The sequence below is a fragment of the Ambystoma mexicanum genome, chromosome 11, assembly GCF_040938575.1.
Source record: "Ambystoma mexicanum isolate Mex_15411 chromosome 11, UKY_AmexF1_1, whole genome shotgun sequence".
Taxonomy (NCBI): domain Eukaryota; kingdom Metazoa; phylum Chordata; class Amphibia; order Caudata; family Ambystomatidae; genus Ambystoma; species Ambystoma mexicanum.
This window is the reverse complement of record NC_090934.1, coordinates 1,441,924,136-1,441,942,470: the sequence shown is the minus strand read 5'-3', so window position 1 is coordinate 1,441,942,470 and position 18,335 is coordinate 1,441,924,136. Positions and strand designations below refer to the sequence as shown.

The 18,335-nt window shown below is 43.9% G+C and overlaps 1 protein-coding gene across 1 annotated transcript in view; it reads left to right on the top strand.

Annotated features, from left to right (window-relative positions):
- ST8SIA2 (ST8 alpha-N-acetyl-neuraminide alpha-2,8-sialyltransferase 2) overlaps nucleotides 1-18,335 on the top strand; it is a 430,955-nt gene that overhangs the window by 250,607 nt on the left and 162,013 nt on the right. Inside the window, exon 3 of the mRNA XM_069625076.1 lies at nucleotides 13,771-13,899. Within this exon, the coding sequence (XP_069481177.1) occupies nucleotides 13,771-13,899 (129 nt within the window). The remainder of the gene's footprint in view (nucleotides 1-13,770; nucleotides 13,900-18,335) is intronic.

Sequence of the window (18,335 nt, the reverse complement as noted above, 5' to 3'; positions counted from 1 at the left end):
TCTCATCCTCTCTCCTAAGTTGTGAACTGCTGTTATCACATGTGAAAGTGTCCCGTTATCTGCATCTTCAGATGGCACGAATGTGCAACAGGCCCCCCCGATTTTTTCCGGCAAACACCACCGTACGTCGCCGTGAGGAGATCTAGAACATAACGGTTTTGCATTGTCATTAGGCGCAAGGCACAGAGCTCTATTTTTATAACGTTGAATCCTTCTTCAGTGTTGTTGGCCAGTTGGATTAGCTCCCAGCGTACTATTTGTAACCATTTGGCATTTGCTTGTGCTTGGAGCCCTGGTGCTAGGAGGGATGCGAAAAATGTCTCTGCAGATGAGAAGAGCTTGTATTTTTGTGGGATCTTAGCAAGGAGTTTTGATGATTCAGACGAAATATAGTTGGATGATCTTTTACTTCATGATAACTTTGTTTTTAACTCGTATTCCGACAAGATTTCATAAGCTGGAAGTTCTGTGTTTACTTGTTGGGGTGCTGTCGATGGGTCAGCCGATTGCCCTGCTGCCGATTTGCCAGGGTATTCTTTTGCTGCCGATCTGCCAGCCGATACTTCTGCTGCTCCTTGGATATGGCTTTCTGGTATTACCATCAGGCCTGTATGGAGGGTGGCTAAGGCGCAAGTACCTTTCCAGATGCAGGTAGATGCAGGTAGGCTTGTTTGCCACAAATCCAGTACATGTCCATGAGGGCTACGGTGTTCTTCATATCAGATATTATTACTGTCTTGTTGCATCTCCTTGCTTCCCCCATGTTCACTTTTCCTTCCCCATGGAAGCATAGTTTGTGCGGTATTTCTTTTTGTATTTTTATAGGCTTTTCCAGTGCTGTGATCCATGTTAGCTTAGTGACGTGCTGTGACCAGATAGGGGTGCACACTTCCTTTATCCATTGGAATGCGTCCTCGGATAGTCCCCGGAGTTCTTCTGCTTTGCATTCGATAGTTTCATCGTGCCATTTGTTTTCTGCATACCTCGTCCCTTTTATGACAAGAAATGGCTCTCTGAGGCAAATTACTCCTTGACGCCGGCTCATGCATGTTCTTTCACTTTCCAGCCTTTCTAGGCTGACGAAGTGTGCCTGGAAGGTGCTTTTTATCCTACATAGGACTAAGTGAAACAAACATTGAGCCTCCGACAAGGGCACTTCCTGCGGTACCAACGTTTTGGGTGTCCCTTATGCATGTGGTATGAGTGAACAGACATAGCAGCTTTCATTTGTTGTTGTTGCTTGCTTTGCCATAGCACTCATGTCCGAGTACCATTTGTTTGATTGATCAGGGTGGCGGGGGTCTTCTATTTCATCTAACCCCAGGTCATGATAAATGTCATATCTCTTCCCTCCCGCCCCCCTTTTTTCTCTCCTTTTCCCCTCCCTCCTTATAGCTTCTCACTCTTTGGTAATGTATTGGGAACATTCCAGCCCAGGCAGTATCATTGCTGTTGTATATGGCATGTGTATACTCATTAGTAGTAGCAGCTTAATATGAGGTAGGTTCTATGGTTGTCTGTGCATGTGTACTTGTGTTGGCTAGGTTACTCGGCCAATAATAGTTGCCATCATATTCATTTGATTCATAATCACTACTCATATTTATGCCAGGATGTACCAAGGAGACAATTGTTGGATCAGCAGGGGCATGTTCTGAAGGTTGTGTTACATTTGTATCGTTAATACTAATGATATATGTTTCTCCCCATATTGTCTTAACTCTAGTCCATATTAGGCTTGAACCTTCTCGTATCAGCTTAGCCCCGCTCCTCCCCTTGTGCATGTCATTAACCAGAGACAAGAGAGTGTAGTACCAGGCAATGAAGAACAACATCACAGAAAGCAGAACAGCAGCACATTTCAACACACATTCAACATTTCTAAACTTATTAGCCCTAATGGCATCCCTATTGCAATCTAACATTAGCGTGTTCTCCGCGAGTTCGCTTCACTGGGCCATTTTGTCACCTGGGGGGACGATATAAATGTATTAAGTCACCAGAATATGTACATTATATATATGCATTTACACTTCATGTTTACTCATTGCTTTTGTCACAGTTGCTGCACTTATTATCATTATACATTTGTCATTTGCTTCACTTATATCTTCTTTTTTTTTTCTTTTCCCAGTGCATTTTTATAGCAAGAGAAAGATATAGTAATGAAAAGAGGATGAAAGGAAGGAAGATAGAGTCGTAGAGTAAGGCAAGTCAGAGGACACATCATTTTCTTTTGCACATTACAACTTTCTTTTTGTTTGATCAGTTTGTCATTGCTGCTCAACCTCACTTGTAGTACCACTTGGACATTCCTGTTCGCTCTGAGGGAGTGTACTATCGCATGCCCTCCTCACATCTGAGAGGTGCACCCAATATTTCAGTCACTTTACTTTCACTGCAGTGGGCGTACTATAAACCACTTCATAGGGGCCATGAAACATTGGTGAATTCCATCTCCTAACAAAACTCCTCACATATACCTGTGCCCCTGGCATCAGCGGCCCAGTTGGGCTATCTGTGGGTGGTGTGGTAGTATCAATTGCCACATTTTCAGTAAAAGGCGGTGCTATTTGTCGCGCAATGCTGCGTACTGCGCGCATCAGCTGAGTCAAATATTCCTTGAATTCTTCCCCAGCACTGTGGCAGCCCTGTGTGCATCTGATGATCTCCTAATCGCGGAGAGTGGTGTGTGTATTCGCATCCCAGTCACAATTTCATGGGGGCTCAAATGGTGGTCCTCACATGGTTGCGTTGGGAGTTGGAACAGCGCTAGAGGTAAGCAATACAACCAGTTTTTCTTCAATGTATTACACAATTTCGATAACTTACTCTTGAGCAGGCTGTTGATCTTTTCCACCACTCCATTAGGCATCGGATGATAAATGGAACACAGTTTGTGCTTCACCCCCAAGAGTGACATCACTTCCTTGAAGAGGTAATTCACAAAGTGTGTGCCATTGTCTGACCGTATCACATCACATATTCCCCACCGGGAAAACACTTCTCGTACTAGAAACTTTGCCGCGCACTTGGCGTCTGGGTGGGGACATGGACCTGCCTCCACCCACCTTGAAAAAGGACATACTACCACAATTAGATACCTTGCCCCGTTACATCTCTCTCCCATGTCGGCATAGTCTATATGGAGTTCCCTGAATGGCCCTGCTGGTCGTGGCAAAGTACCTCGCAATGTCCTCAATGTCATCCCTGAATTGTATGTTTGACATGTGGTACAATCTATGATAAATTTTGACAAATGTTCCTGTAGGTTGGGGACAAACCAATGTTCCTGGATGTCTGTGGCGATGTGTTGTTTCGCTACATGGGCTGGAAAGTGCAGCTGTTGGAATGCTAGCTCTAGTAATTTTACCGGCATCACTACCTTCCCCGTTGTCTCCTGTCTCCAAATGAGTTCTGTGGCCGATTGTTTGCACCCCCGCTTGCTCCACAATTCTTGCTCCTCCGGTGGTGCTCTCCTCTGTAGCTCTATTAGCTCTGCTATGGGCGTAGTACTATAGGCTTCTTCTAGTGGCCCTGCAGTGGCTGCTTTTACAATGCATTCAGTTGCTGGTGTCACATTGAAATATGAGGCCATCTTCACTGCTGCGTCGGCTTCCGCATTTCCCAATAAGACCGCATCTGTGTTGTTGGTATGGGCCTGGCATTTCACCACTGCCATTACAGATGGCTCTGCTAATGCCTCTATTAATTCATTCAAGAGTACGGCATGCTGTACGGGTGAGCCATCTGCTCGTCTGAACCCTCTTCTACGCCAACGCGATAGTCCTGAATGGACAGTGGTAGTTGCATATGCTTAATCTGAGTTTATAGTCACTGTGCATCCTTTGGCTGTACGTAATGCTTCAATTAATGTGGTTAGTTCAGCCGCTTGTGCAGAGTAATGGGACGGGAGACGCTTTTGGACGATTGTTTCATAGCTATCTTCCTCCATTCGTACTACTGCCATCCCTACATGCTTCTCTCCTGTTTCTGGGTTGATTGATGCTGAACCATCTATGAAATATATTTCTCCTTCCTTCAGGGCGTTTTCACTCACTTTGGGAATATCATCACCCTCCCCCTCATAAGTGGCACAATCATGTTCCTGCATGTCCTCCATTGTACACGGCTCTGTGATGAATGTTGCTGGGTTTACTGTTTTACACCTGACCACATGCACGTTGGGACTTGAAATAATTATCTCATATGCGGTTGCTATCTGTGTTATCAGGGTTGATTTCGACTGCTCAAGAATTGCAAATAATGAATGCTCTGCATACAATGTTACTGAACATCCCATTACAATTGTGGCACTCTTTTCAATGGCGAAGGCCGCGGCTGCGAGGGCCTGTTCGCACGCGAAGTGATCTTGCATCACTGCGTCTAGTGCTCCGCTGTAATAGGCCAATGGTTTGTGGCCTAATGATGTTTTTTGTGTCAGGACTGCCGTCATCAGTGTTCCATTGCAGTGCGAGAACAAGAATAATTCCCTCTCATAATCTGGGTTCGCGAGGACTGGGGCATCTGCGATAAGATCATTTAGTCTGAAGTACTGGCCCATCATGTCATGTGTCCATTTTTTGGGGCTCTACTTTTTTGTGCTTCTTTTAATGCTTGCAATAATGGGCGTGTGTATGCTGCATAATCAATGATCCATGCTTGGCAATAGTTACATATTCCAAGAAATGTTTGCATGTCCTTCACTGTCTTTGGTATTATTATGTTACGTATAGCAGCTGCCCTATCAGGGAGTATTCATTTTCCATCTTTCGATATCAACTGTCTGAGGTATACAACTTCGGCAAGGCAATACTGTAGCTTCCCTTTATCGACCTTATATGCTTTGGTGGCTAACACATTTAACAGTTTAACACTTTTCTTCTGTTTTTCTACAGACGAGTAAATTGTCTAGTATTGTATAATGGTGCTCTCTAAGTCTTTATTTCCAATGTCTTCATGCAATACTCTGTTGAATATACTTGGGCTTTCGCAATATCCCTGTAGGAGTCTGCGATGTTCATATCTGTTATTTCCCAGTGTGAATGATGTGAGGTACTATGATCCTGGATCAAGTGGTATGGAGAAGAAGGCATTCTTCAAGTCAACCACAATAAACCATGTAGACTCTTTGGGTATGCTGCACAGTATTGATGCCGGGTTAGGCACTAACGGAAACTCTTTTTAAATGATGTCATTTAGTGGGCGGAGATCTTGGATCATCCTCCACACCCCTCCTTTTGCTTTTTTGATAGGGAAGATGGCTGTGTTACACAGGGAGTTTGATGGTACTATGATACCTTGGTTCAGGAGTGCATTGATTGTCTCTCTAATTCCTTCCTCTGCTTCTCTGGATATAGGGTACTGTTTCACTCTTGGTGGTATGGCACCTGGTTTGAGTTTTATCTTTATTGGTGTTACTTCATGTAATAACCCTACATCATGGGGGCCTGTGGTCCAAATTTCTGATGCTACTTTTGCCATGTCTTCCTCAAATATTGTTGGTGGGGCATTAACACTAGCCATAAGTGGGTTGTGTACCACTCTGTACTGGATCATGATGTCACATGGTATACTTATTTCTATTATTATCTCTCCATCATCTTCGTTGTCAGTGAATAATTCTTCATCAGTTAGGTCTCTTAACATTATGTTTGGATCTATGCATAGCACAGTTCTCCACTCGCAACCATGCGTGTCCAGGCTTATGACCACAATATGTTTGCTCGATACCTGAACTGCCTCGATGTCTATGGACATTATCGTGCCTGGCACGACATCCATATTCACAATTGGGCGGAATATTAAGTCTGATGGTGTCCTCCATTCTTTTCTTGTTATCTTGGGTACTACTCGGGCTAACACTTTGATGCCATAGATAAACATGTCTATATCAATAGGTATCCCTCGCACCACAACTTCATTCATCATCGTACTGATCATTAACATTCCTCTCACTGGGCATACTCCTGGGGTGGAACACAATATTCCCCGCTCGGTAAACGAAATGGTCATGTTCAATTCACTTAGCAAATCTCTACCCAGCAAGTTGATTGGCGCGTCTTTGTGATACAGTAAGGGTGCGTGCACTGTTTTTCCCCCCACCGTTAAATCAAGATCTTTGGTGTAAGGAACTTGTAAAATAGCCCCAGAGAACCCCTGCGTTTCCAAATTCCTGCCTGAGAGCGGAAACCGCCCTTCCATAAGACATGATTTTTCCGCTCCTGAGTCTACCATAAAAATAAACTGCTTATTTCCTATCTCCGCCCCCACTAGTGGTTCCTCTTCAGCACGTAGGGTGGTGGATAGGGCTGGACACGCAAGTGCTCGCTGTGGGCTATCCTAGTCTGCGTACCTTTCTTTTCCGGGCACTGAGAAAACATTATCTCCAACTACTGTCGCGTGGCGGAACGATGCAGGTTCATCATGTGCAGTTGTTGCGAAATTGTTGCTGCTGGCGTTCCCTATAATGTTTTGTCTTGTCATGGGCTGTGATGCACTGTGATGTGGTTGGGAGGGGGGTTGTCTTTGCTGCATTTGGGGTTTGTTATAAAATTGGTCTTGTGGTCTTCCCCCTCCCATTGGTAATCCATGGGGGCTACCTGGGTGTGGGCATCCCCACACCTGTTCATTGTCCATGGGTGGTTGCCCTTGGAAATACCCTGAGGGCCGCATTATGCAATCCCTTGAATAGTGTCCCCATCTCCCACAGTTCCAACATGACCCTTGCTGTCCTCCTCTCATCCCTTAGCCACCGAATCCTCTATTCCCCATTCCTCCAAACCCTCCTCTCTGGCCATGGTACCCACCTCTTCCTCTTGCCGGCCTTTCTTGCCACTGTGGTCCTCTGTGTGGCTCCTCTCGCTTCCACGATCCTTGTTCTCCTGCTGCCCACAGCGCTGCTATTCCCACTGGTCTGTTTCCTGCACTTTCATCTCCCTCGTTCTCCCTATCTGTTGCTACGTTGGCGTTTATGGCGGCGACCTTCACTAATGTATTCTGTACCAGTTTTGCTTCGTCTGCCAGCCTTTTCTGTGCTATCTCCTTTTCTCTCTCTTTGATCCCCCTGCAGTGGTGCACAATTATACCCTGAATTTCAGGCCAAACCTTGGCTTCTATCCCAGCTATCTTGTCCAAGGCCTTCTGTACCTCCTTCGGGAGCCCTTTCTTGATTATAAAATAGAACAAAGCGGTGGATTGGTTCCACGCCGTGCCAGTTTGGCTTCTCCATAAGTCTTGCACCCGCAATATGAATTGTGTAGGATCCTCGTTCTCCTCCATTGTACATTGCATTACCAAATATAAATCTGGAATATCTGGAAATGTGCGCCACAATGCGTCCCATACTTGTGCTCGAACATTGTTAAAGGGCGATCCATCGCGGCAGGTCTGCTTGATCACCGACGGCAGACACTAGCAAACCTTTTACATCGCCTATCGCTAACGGTACTCCTGCCGTGTTCTTCTCGAACTCATGTATCCATTTCCCTGCCCCTCCCGCAAGTGGGGGGAGGAGTTTCAACAAGTTGTTTTTATCCATCTGGGCCCACGGGATATAGTGTGGCCTACCTGCTCCTTTATGTATTAACGGCATCTGTAACTTATGCTTCTTTCCTGTTTTACTTACTGCACCTCTCTTCACCCTACTTACCAGCATATTCCCTACTCACTCCGTTAATCTACCCTGCCATCGTGGGGGTGATCGTGGATCCATGTGATCGAAATGATGTGGCAGTGGGGATCCTACAGCTGCCACTCCTTCCTCGTATTCGTCTAGATCACTCCACACCTCCTCTTCTTCTTCTTCTTGCTCGCCATTCTCCTCCTGTCCTTCCTCTCACTGACTTTCTGGGGTGGCTGGGCGTATGATTCTCACTGGTTTATCGTTCAGATGGAACAGGAACTCTCGCGATCGCCATTCTTTTTCTCACCCTTGTGATGTGGGTACTCCCTGAGACAATACCGAATGCGCTGGCCCTGGGGTCGCTGGGGCTAACTCCCCTGTTGCACTCAGCGAGGGTGTGAGATCTGCTACGAACAAAGGTGGCACTTCCCCCTCCCCCTGGTAGCATTTGGCTCCTGTCACACAGTGCTCTTAGCCGTGTTATTTCCATTTGTGCATGGGCTAACTAGCGGTCCAGATCTCCGGTTAATCGCGCTAAATTTACAGGCGGTGCACTTGTCGGGCGATAAAGGCCTCCTTTGTTGTGTGGTGGTGGCGCCGTGACTACTGCTCCATTTGAGGGAGTGGGGGTGGGGCACGCTGGTATATACAGAGGCTCGCTGCATCCTACTGCCGGTCTTGTCATTAAGGGGTATATTTTGGTTGTATCGTTCTCAAAGGTGGTCGTTGTGCTTTTACCCTTTGGTGTTCCACTTGCCTCTCCCTGTGTTTTCTGTTTCTCAACTGTTTTTTCTGTATCTACCTCTGCTGTAGGGGTAACTTCCTCAAACATTCGTCAGAGATCCAATACTTCTCTTCTGTTCTGCAACTGTTTTCCTTTATATTTTGGCAACAAGTGTGTGGTTACTAGATCTAACACCCTTTTGTCAAATGACCCTCCCTCTGGCCAGATTGGTGTCACGCTGTCCCCTTTTATCTCTATCACCCATTGATCGTGGTATTTTTGAATCCTTTCACTATATAGTGGGAGGTTTTGGCAAATTTGAGCTAATGGTGTTATTCCCCCATGATGGTGTTTCTCCCTTTGCTTGTGTGTGTGCACTTGCACCTGAGCCTTCTTTTAGTTGCACCTTTCAACGACCCTTCCCCTTGTATACATCAACAATATGTTAAGCGTTTCTCAATTATTGGCAGTTATTGGCATCAATATTCAACGTTACCTTTGTAATCATTGCATTTCCAAGTTAAACAGTTCACTTTCGCATATATAACCCCTTACCAACAAATCACTTACGACATTTTGACATACGCAACAATGATGGACAAAAAGAAAAAGACATATAACACATAACATGCATATGCACTACCTGGCGCTTTTATCTCCCCCTTGTTCCCGTTACGGAACACTTTTTACCCTTCCCCATTTTCCCTGCTCTTCTCATTCACTCCCCACCTCTTACACCCTCTTACTCTTTCCCAAGAATGCTTGCTTACACAGAAAAAGAATATTCTAAATAACTACTCCGAGTCTACTCAATATACGAGACTCCTACTATTTTCTCTTTATCTCCTCTTATTTATCTGCACTGGATGAGACAATGCTACGCGGTGCCGCTTCTACCCCGTTCGGGCTAGGATACTTCTTCTCTTCTTCTTCTTACTTCTCACAAAAACCTAATGGCCATATAAAGGACAGATCAGAAAAGCCTCAGCATCACTCACACAGTCCCTACTCTTGGCTTTAACCCACTATCACCTGTTCCCCCTTACCTTTCCTTAGGAACCTTCGCAACCGGCACTCAAGTGTTCAGTCAGGTAATCCGAGGGTCACAGTTCACGGTCAGACCCCAGGCAGGCCCGCACCCCAACCAAGCTGTGGCCCATCTCAACGAGCAGCTTTTTCAGTTGGGTATTCGTCAACTGGGAACCCTTGACCCTTTCTCGTAGTGCGCACAGGCTGGTCGGCCGCAGAGGCAATGGTTTTGCTGGGGGGCGTCTCGGATCTCGCCGCACGGTGCGGGCCTCGAGGCACCTTTCCAAATCACGTCGCAGGGGGTCACCAAATGTCTGTGCCCTCCTCGTCTTTCTCATGCAAATGAATAAAACTGACACTCCTGATGGGAATGAGGCAAAGAGAGCAGAATGCGAGAGTTCAAGGCAAGGTTTATATAAGTAAATGGCATTCAAAGATCTATGTTGCCTCTGAGAGCGCTCTGCTCAAAATTTATGTTACAATACATTTTATAGGATAAATGACGCAACTAATATAAGATACTAAGTTGGTCCCGGATTGGACAGTCCATATGGTTCCCAAGGTGTGGGTGGCATCTCTTCCTCCGGGTTGGCTGCTTGGTTGGTGGGAGGGTGGACGTCAGGCATCTGTGCTCCGAATGGGTGAAGGTCAGGTCGCTGTGAAGCAGGGTGGTCACTATCTAAGCTAACATAATATATTCTCAAAATACATGCACTAAATAACAATAATGTGTAGTATTTGAATAATTCATCATATCTGTATAAAAGTCACACGTATATCTATACTATCAATTTCATTGTATTATAAAAGCTTTAGGTTAAGGGTCTTGACCATCATAATAACACTGGTTGAAGTTAGGGTCTGCGTTCATAAGAATCTCTGGTATGTGGCATTTGTTAGTGGTAGACAACAATATACTGCAGCAGGGGTTTAATGTTAGTTGGGGATCTATTGGGTGGGCATCATGGCTTGATCAGTGATCTGGCACATGAAAGGAATACCTTGCAGGGGCACAGGGTCACACTGGCAGTAAGTTTCCACTGGCGAGGGCGCGGGGGCAAGGACACGTTTGTGGAGATGGACGAGCTATGTGCTTAGCTCATGCTTGTTCACATGCAGGACAGTGATCTCAGAGGAAGAGTGATGCGTTACATTTATTATTTGTTTCAAGCACCTCCGGCTTCAGCGTGAGAATGGAGCCGCGGAGTTTTCCAGTCAGAGTGGGAACGATGGTGGGGGCCATGTGCCCTCTGCGTCTGGCCGTTGCGAGAAAGGGAAGAGAAGCATTTTTGTGCTATCGCAGTGAAGCCTAGTCACCAAGATGGAGTCGAAAGGGGGTACAAAAATAGATGCCCTGTGTCCTGCACAGTGGTCCCATCTACGCGAATGTTGACCAAAGTCGACATCGCATATGGGCGAGTGGCGAACCCATCACTGGAGGCACTTGGTCCGAGTTTTGTACTGAGAAGTAAAGGACGTGAGGGGCCTGATGGCCCCTCGCTCCCGCACACTATGTAGTGAATAGACTGCAGGCAATGCGCCAATGTATATATATATAGGACGGAGAGGGGTCAAGGAAAGAACAGAGATCCGCAGTGCTTGCAAGAATATGAAGTTAATATGTTAGGGTTGTGGATGATTGGTAAAATGTGGGTGTATTGCCATACACTCTACAGTTCGAGTCAGACATTGAATGAGATTAACCAATCATACTGCGCCAAAGACTGTGATTTTTATGCACAATTGTACATCTTTGAATTTTTTTGCACGATCAGCCAATGTATATATATATATATATATATGAATGTATAGAATCTGGATGTTCCACGATGCATTTGAGTAAACTTGGACCCCGTGAATGAAATGACTGGAAGTGTGGCGCAACAGAATAGAATAGCTGATGGTGATGGAAGATTTGTGAAGGCTTGCCTTGCCCAGTGTCATGTGTCGGGGCTGCAGAGAGCCTGGTTATCTACTCAAGAAGATACAATAACGTGAGAAGTGAGCTGAGCTCCTGTTTGAGGTGTAATTGAAAAACACTAGAAGTGCCAAGGGTTCTTCATTTAATAGTATTAAAAGTAACAAAGGAGCTCAAAACGTGGTCTCTAGTCACATGGTCAGATGAAAATAGACATTGGGACGAGCTACACGGAGACCAGAAGATAAGGCCATACCTTCACTCCATTTTATTCTCAGGCACAGTGAGCCTCTGCAAGGCCGAGTTCAAAGTCAATTAATTGAATGGCAGACTGCAGGAGTGATGATGGATGTTGGGCTAATTGGGTGGGGAGGCATGACCAGGCCAACCCCCCCAGCACCAGGGGTTCCAGCTTGCATGCTACTAGCAAGTGGAATATTCCAGAAGAGTACAAGCATGCCAACCAATTGTAGAGGGCCATATAGTAAAGAGCCCTATAGTTTGAGAAGCCAATAGAACATTGTGTATTAGTCTAAAACGGAAGATGACTTGCATGTAGGGTGGGCTTAGTTGACCACCTGACTTTAGAGACCCAATCACGACCCTACACCCCATAGAAAGTATTTGTAGATGTTTCTATTAAGCCTATCATATCCCCTAGGAGGTTTTCTTATCTTGCCACGTAGTATGATGTCACTTATGAAGTATTTTTAGTATAAAGTTGTGTTTTTTATTAAATGTTTTCGAGAACTCGTTGAGCAAGCTGTGCGGCGTCCATTGATGTACGTTGTACTCCCTGTTTTAAAGACTTGTTATTAAAACAGTTCATGTTTGCCAACTTCCTGAGTCGGTCTGATTATTGATGTATGAGTAAGATCTGCATCCCATCCATCACAGATACTGAGACCTCCTCCTAAAGGACCCTTTGGGTTCACATTTCACTAACTCCCCTCGGCACTATCTGGCTCCAAGGTCTCCACCCTCATTTTGAACTATAATGTATCCCTCCCAACACCTCCCAATACAAATCACACGATTGTCGCTTCAACGATATGCCCTGTCCGTCCTCCTTGAACATGTCTATTAAATATTCTGATGTTTCTTCATCCTGCTTCTCATCTATAATTTATGGACTAATTTACAGCGAAGTCTGATCAATTTCTATTGCACCCTGACTTCCTAGATGTTTAATTTAGACCCAAAATGTTTTGTGCAAATCCTTCAATCACATTATTTTGGATGTTCTTGCCTCTTTTAAAGCTTCTCAAACCAGTATAGCACCCTATCTTTGACCTATCTTTCCCTTCCTTGATCCTACTCAGGAGGGTCTACATGTTTTAGGTCACTGTATCCTTCACAAAGGATAAATATTCAATTGCATATCGGGTTGCTCCCACCCACAAGGGCAGTGCAGCACCAACATCTATGGGTCGCGGATGGTTCTATTATACAGAGGAGAATGGCTTCTCCTTAGTGACGGGTACAGTGAACTAAAACGTAGTTGTAGACCCTCTGGATATAAACAATAGAAAAAGTTATTTGAGGCATGTTCATTCTCAGTAGAGGGGCTCCCACACTTTTGTAAATGTTGATCGACAGTTATGTGGGTCTATCTCATCTACATCAATCAGAACTTAAGAGGCCTCTGTCACAGACCTTAGTGGACTGCAAGATCGGTTGCTGTTGTCCTAGGCATTGCTACACTTAAGGTACTAAGGTAAAGCAAAGTCAACATACATACACATTGAATGCCCTACCATAAGTGAATCATTTATGATGGCGAGTTATCTTCACTGTTCAGCTTTAAGCTGGCCCTGATTCCCTTTTGAATAGACAAATAAAGGCCAACAAGGAATCTACATTCCCAAGATCAGTATGTTCTCTTGTGAAGCAGGTTCATGATTCAAGACTGAAAACAGACATACGGACCGCTGCGCCCCCCCAATAAACCCTCCAGCGATATGCTTAGGGGGCGAACTTCTGATATAAATGAGAAGTCCAAAATCAATTCCTGCTCTTTTATGGGATCATTTTGTTCAGACTGAGTCTGTGGGCTAGAAAGCACATGTGAATGTCTCCTAGTATTCAGGCGTCAGGACCATCCTTGAGAAGGGTTTTTGTGGTTATCTTTTCGCTATGAGATTTCAATCAACAGATGCATTGATGTGATGCATTTGAAGTTTTTAACAATGGCAGACCCAACAATCAATCACAATAAAATGTTGCACATTGCTTTTATTATGTCACACATTCATGAAAGGCTCCTTCTCTATTTTCTTTTAAGTCGATTGCATTTATTTTTGCTCGTGGTAAGAGATATTTATGTGAAAGTGGATTGCCTATTGTAGTACAACAAAGGAGAAAAACAAGCACCTGCCATAGATGCTTTTTGTAGTAAGTGTGGAAAAGCAAAGCAACAAGAGATATAATCTGAGTCGGATGCCAATAGATTATTTGTGTTATTTCTCCTCCTAGGACTGAACTAGTCATCAATGAATCGTCATCACCAGCTACAGTGGAACGAAGCAATGAAAGTATGAAGTACAACATAAAAAGTGCCTCATTGAAGTGGCGGCACAACCAGACTCTGTCTTTAAAGATCAGGTAACCACTACTGTATTAAAGGTGCACTGACATGGTTACTTTAAATATAATTACATTTGTTGTAATTTCCACTCAGTTCTATCATTATGGAGAAATGTAACTTATTATTTTTAAATTAGTTGTCTTGCTATGTTTGCCAACATCGTTTTAAGTTTAGATTTGTTTAAGGAGCATACATCCCAATCTCTCTAAATCCTTTGTCTCATTCCCTCTTTCCTCTTTTCTCTTTCTTTGCTTGCCTATACTCCTCGATTTTATTTTAACCAATTTCTTCAGGTTATCAATCCATCTCCTCTGGCCACCTCCTCTTCCCTCGCCCTTCCGATTCCATTCTCCTCTCCTACCTGTCATCTGCAGCTGGTGCATTTTGTTTGTGCAATATCCTGTTTTACAGTGCTATGATTCAAGGATTCTGAAACAGTTTTCTAAATAGCTCTTAATGTTATGGAATCAAAGTAAAAAATCTTGTCATTAACAACACTCCGAAAACATTGTAGTGCCTTGAGAACTAAAAGGAAAGCATGTTCTTAGAGATTAATTAACATACATTAATTCCATTACGGTCATTCATATCTACAAGAGATGTGCTGGTTTACTGTGTACATCACAGACATTTAAGGTGGAAAGTACAGATCCCAAATCCACTAACACTAGGCTTATTCTCTGAAGCTCTACGCAAGATCAATACTAGCTTGCTAACATGGGTTCACACCTTAAAACTACCATGTACAGAGCCCCATTGCTTGCCAGTTAGGTTTGCGTGGTTCAAATCCCTAGCTCCATACATACATGTATATTCAGTGAAAAAAACCTTGCTTAAGAGAGAGTTAATGTGATCAGATTTAATGCAACAAAACCCCTGAAATTCAGCAATCGCATTTCGAGCAAGTCCACCATAACTATGCAGACCTTGTTGCACAGCATATGACCACAATGATGACATCATAGATGACATCACTGGGGACATCACTAATTACATCATACATGACAACAGCAATAGAATCAATAATTACATCAAATGTGGCATTACTGATTAAGTAAATTAGACTATTTGTGTTGACCTCTTTTGATACATATTTTATTTTATGACACTTAAAAATAACATCATGACATGGGACAATAACACTGATACAGAAGTATAATGTGATTATTTGTGGAGCATTCATTTGTAGTACTTATCAATTTATCAACTTTCAAATAAAAACAGGTAGCATTATACAAATTGTTTGAATTTCATGTAATAGTAAACAATTACAATACTTAATTGCAGGGAAATTACCTGATTCTGGTCAATCTATTTTGGGTATTTGAAACATAATATAATAATTATATCTAGTAGTAAAAAAATATAAAAATAAATAGAAGTAGTGTAATAGCATTACATGAAGACATTGGGCCTCATTTCAAATCGGGTCCTGGCAAAAACCAGGACCGTAGCCAGCCAGCCTTCCAATCCCCTGACAGGTTTTGGAAAATGAAAAACTCCCGGGACCCCGGGACGGAGGGTGATTTCCCGGACTGTCCTGGTCACCCCATCATGGAGTGTCAGAACCACAACACAAAGAACGCAATTCTCTTAGTTCTCTATGTGCCTTCTCTGTAACTCTCACTGAGTGATTAAACCACAACTCTGGAAATTGATTTGTAGGTTCTCTTTAGAATGGTCTGCTCTGCGTGTGCTTTGGTTGCAAAATACTAGAACTACAACACCCAGCATGTAGTTACTCAGTGAGCTTTATGATGGTCAGTGCTTCCTACACTATGGTTACAGACGGGTAGAACCACAACACCCAGTATACAGTTCCCAAAGTTCTGTTTAGACTGGTTAGTGCTTCAGTACTTCTGCAGTGGAATGACAGAACCACAACACTGGCATTTCCATTTGGTTAATTCGCTCGGATCCTTCCCAGCCTTTTCCTGCCCTCTACCTCTGAAGTCTGACTCATCAGCCGCTGGCCATTACCATTTATTAGCATCACTCAGCATTCTCAACATTCTGAGACATCTTATATGTCAGATCCAGGCCAGGAAGAGCTTTTGTCCCTTGTTCCCAGTGGTCAGTCTATTTTGTTTTCAAGCACTCACATGCTTAGACATGGGTGTCATCATGCCAGATTCTATGTATCACCACTCGTGTGGCACTCATTCATTTGCGCTTCAGGTGATCGGTCGAGTTATGTCATTTGCACTTTTGCTATCGTTGTCCCAGCCTAGGTATGCAGTGAGACTTTTGGGCTCAATAAGGACTACACTTATTATCTCTATCTATTTCTGGCCCCCAAGGTGGTCACCTCATCATGATCATGAAGTAAACGCTCACTTCTGACCAGTATTGTTCAAAGAAGACCCTGCCGTTTTGTTAGAGGAAACAATAGGCCCCCTTCTGTGTACCCTACTAAATGTTGAGTATTGGCCATCTTTCGCAACCCATAATTCGTTTCTGGGTTCATGTTCGGATTACCGTCCCGCAAAATGAAACTGTGCAGGATATGCACCCCATGCATAGTTTACAAGAGGAGATCCCAGCAGAACCTACTGAACATTTCACAGCATCCAAAAAGGTTGTGGCCAGCTATGGTGCTATGACATCTGCAGTGTCTATAAAGGAATATAATACATGTGTGCACTTCATCATCTTTGTACCTGGAACAAATCTTTACTGTGGCAATAAACACCAAGCCGGCGTGCCATTGCCGCCAATGGTAATGCCCCGGGGGCCTGAAGTTACGCGCGCAGTGTCCCAATCAATGTATGAAAATACTGTGGTAAGATGGCCACCATGGATTTGGTATAGAGCCCCTCTTCCATTTCCATGGCGGGCACGGAGAGGCAGCAGAAACGCGACAGAGATAGCAGAGTGGCCACCAATGGAAAGAAGTGAGGAGAAGTGGTGCAGGGAACCTTACAAAAAAAAAGATAAAGGAGGGTTGGGGAAGATGGTGCACTGAAGTGGGGGAAGCAGCTTCCAAGTTCTAAGGAACACAGGCTGAGATTGGCGGTTCCAGCCCATGAGCCACGCATCTGATTGGCTGTTCCCCTCTGCCCCGGGTGCTAATATTGTCAGGGTTTTTTATATGGCTTTGAGCTATTGGCATCCGTCACAATTCGTTGTTACCATTTCGTTTTAGAAACTATGGGAACAGCTTTACTGAGGGGTCATATATTGCAGAATATCCACAAGGCACCTTTAAGTAGCCACACACAATCAACTAACTAATTGAAAAGCACGGCATGCACTCCAAGCAGATTGACAGGTAGGCGACTATAACTGGTTCTTCTTCTCAGAGCTGTCCTTTTGTCCTGAGTAGAAGACTATATTTTGTTTATTCAACATTGTGGTTTTTATTTCCAGGATGTATTTGATTTTTGGTGCACTCCCTTGTTAGGCCAGAAAGGAATATCACATTGACTTCCTCCCAGAATGAAATACTCTAATGAGTATCCCCAATTCTCTTTTTCTGCTTAGGGGTGCACTCTAGTGCACACATATGTCCTGATTTCTGGAGAAAATCAGAAGAGGCAAATGAGCATCTCAAAAGTGCACCTGCTACATTAATACCTGGCTCGTAAAGCCTAAACATGCAACCGATCTGGAGATGTCCTTGAACGAATCTTTGTGAATCACGTTTACACTTTAACATCTTAAAGATTCTTCGGGGACAGTAGAAGGAAGCAGTTGAAGACATGACACCCAACTCCCTTTTTTTGCTAAAAAACCTTTTTTTTCCTAAACGAAAACCTGAAAAATATATATATAAATAAAATACAAAATTCGACCATTTGTCTTTCGACCAAATTGCGTCGACCATTTGTCTGTCGACCATTTGTCTGTCGACCAAATGACTGGACAGCACAATTATGGTCATAGTTGTCAATTCAATTAGTCACACTTAGGAATATTGCTAAGCAGTTAAAAGGCACAGGGAGGTCATTAACGGCTAACGACCAAGTAATGTGTCAAGCTGCTGAGCTGGGACCAAACCAGTACACACATATGTTACACCTGTAGATCATCTTCAGTACATTTAAAGTAGAACTCCACTGCATCTCTACTGCTTCTCAGCTAAATCTCACCTACTTGTCACTTACATTTACACACTGCATCTAACACACTTTCATTACCCTTCTACTTAACAGCAAAATGGCAGCCACCATCTCCAATTCTCCATCAGTTGGTAAATATTATGTCACTACCAAAAGGAACCACCACTGCGCTAAAGGCACCTACCTTTCCTGAAGAAACATCTGGGAAATAACTGCAGCGAGGTGCTTGGCCAACAATTTCATGCACAAATTGGATTGACTGAGAGGCAAAGGGTACCCACACACATCGTCTATTATTTCACTAAAAATCAAAGTTCCATTCGGTACATTTGCCAATCCAAATGCCTTTGGGAAATAGGTCTAATTCCACTTTCTTAAGATGTCGGAACACT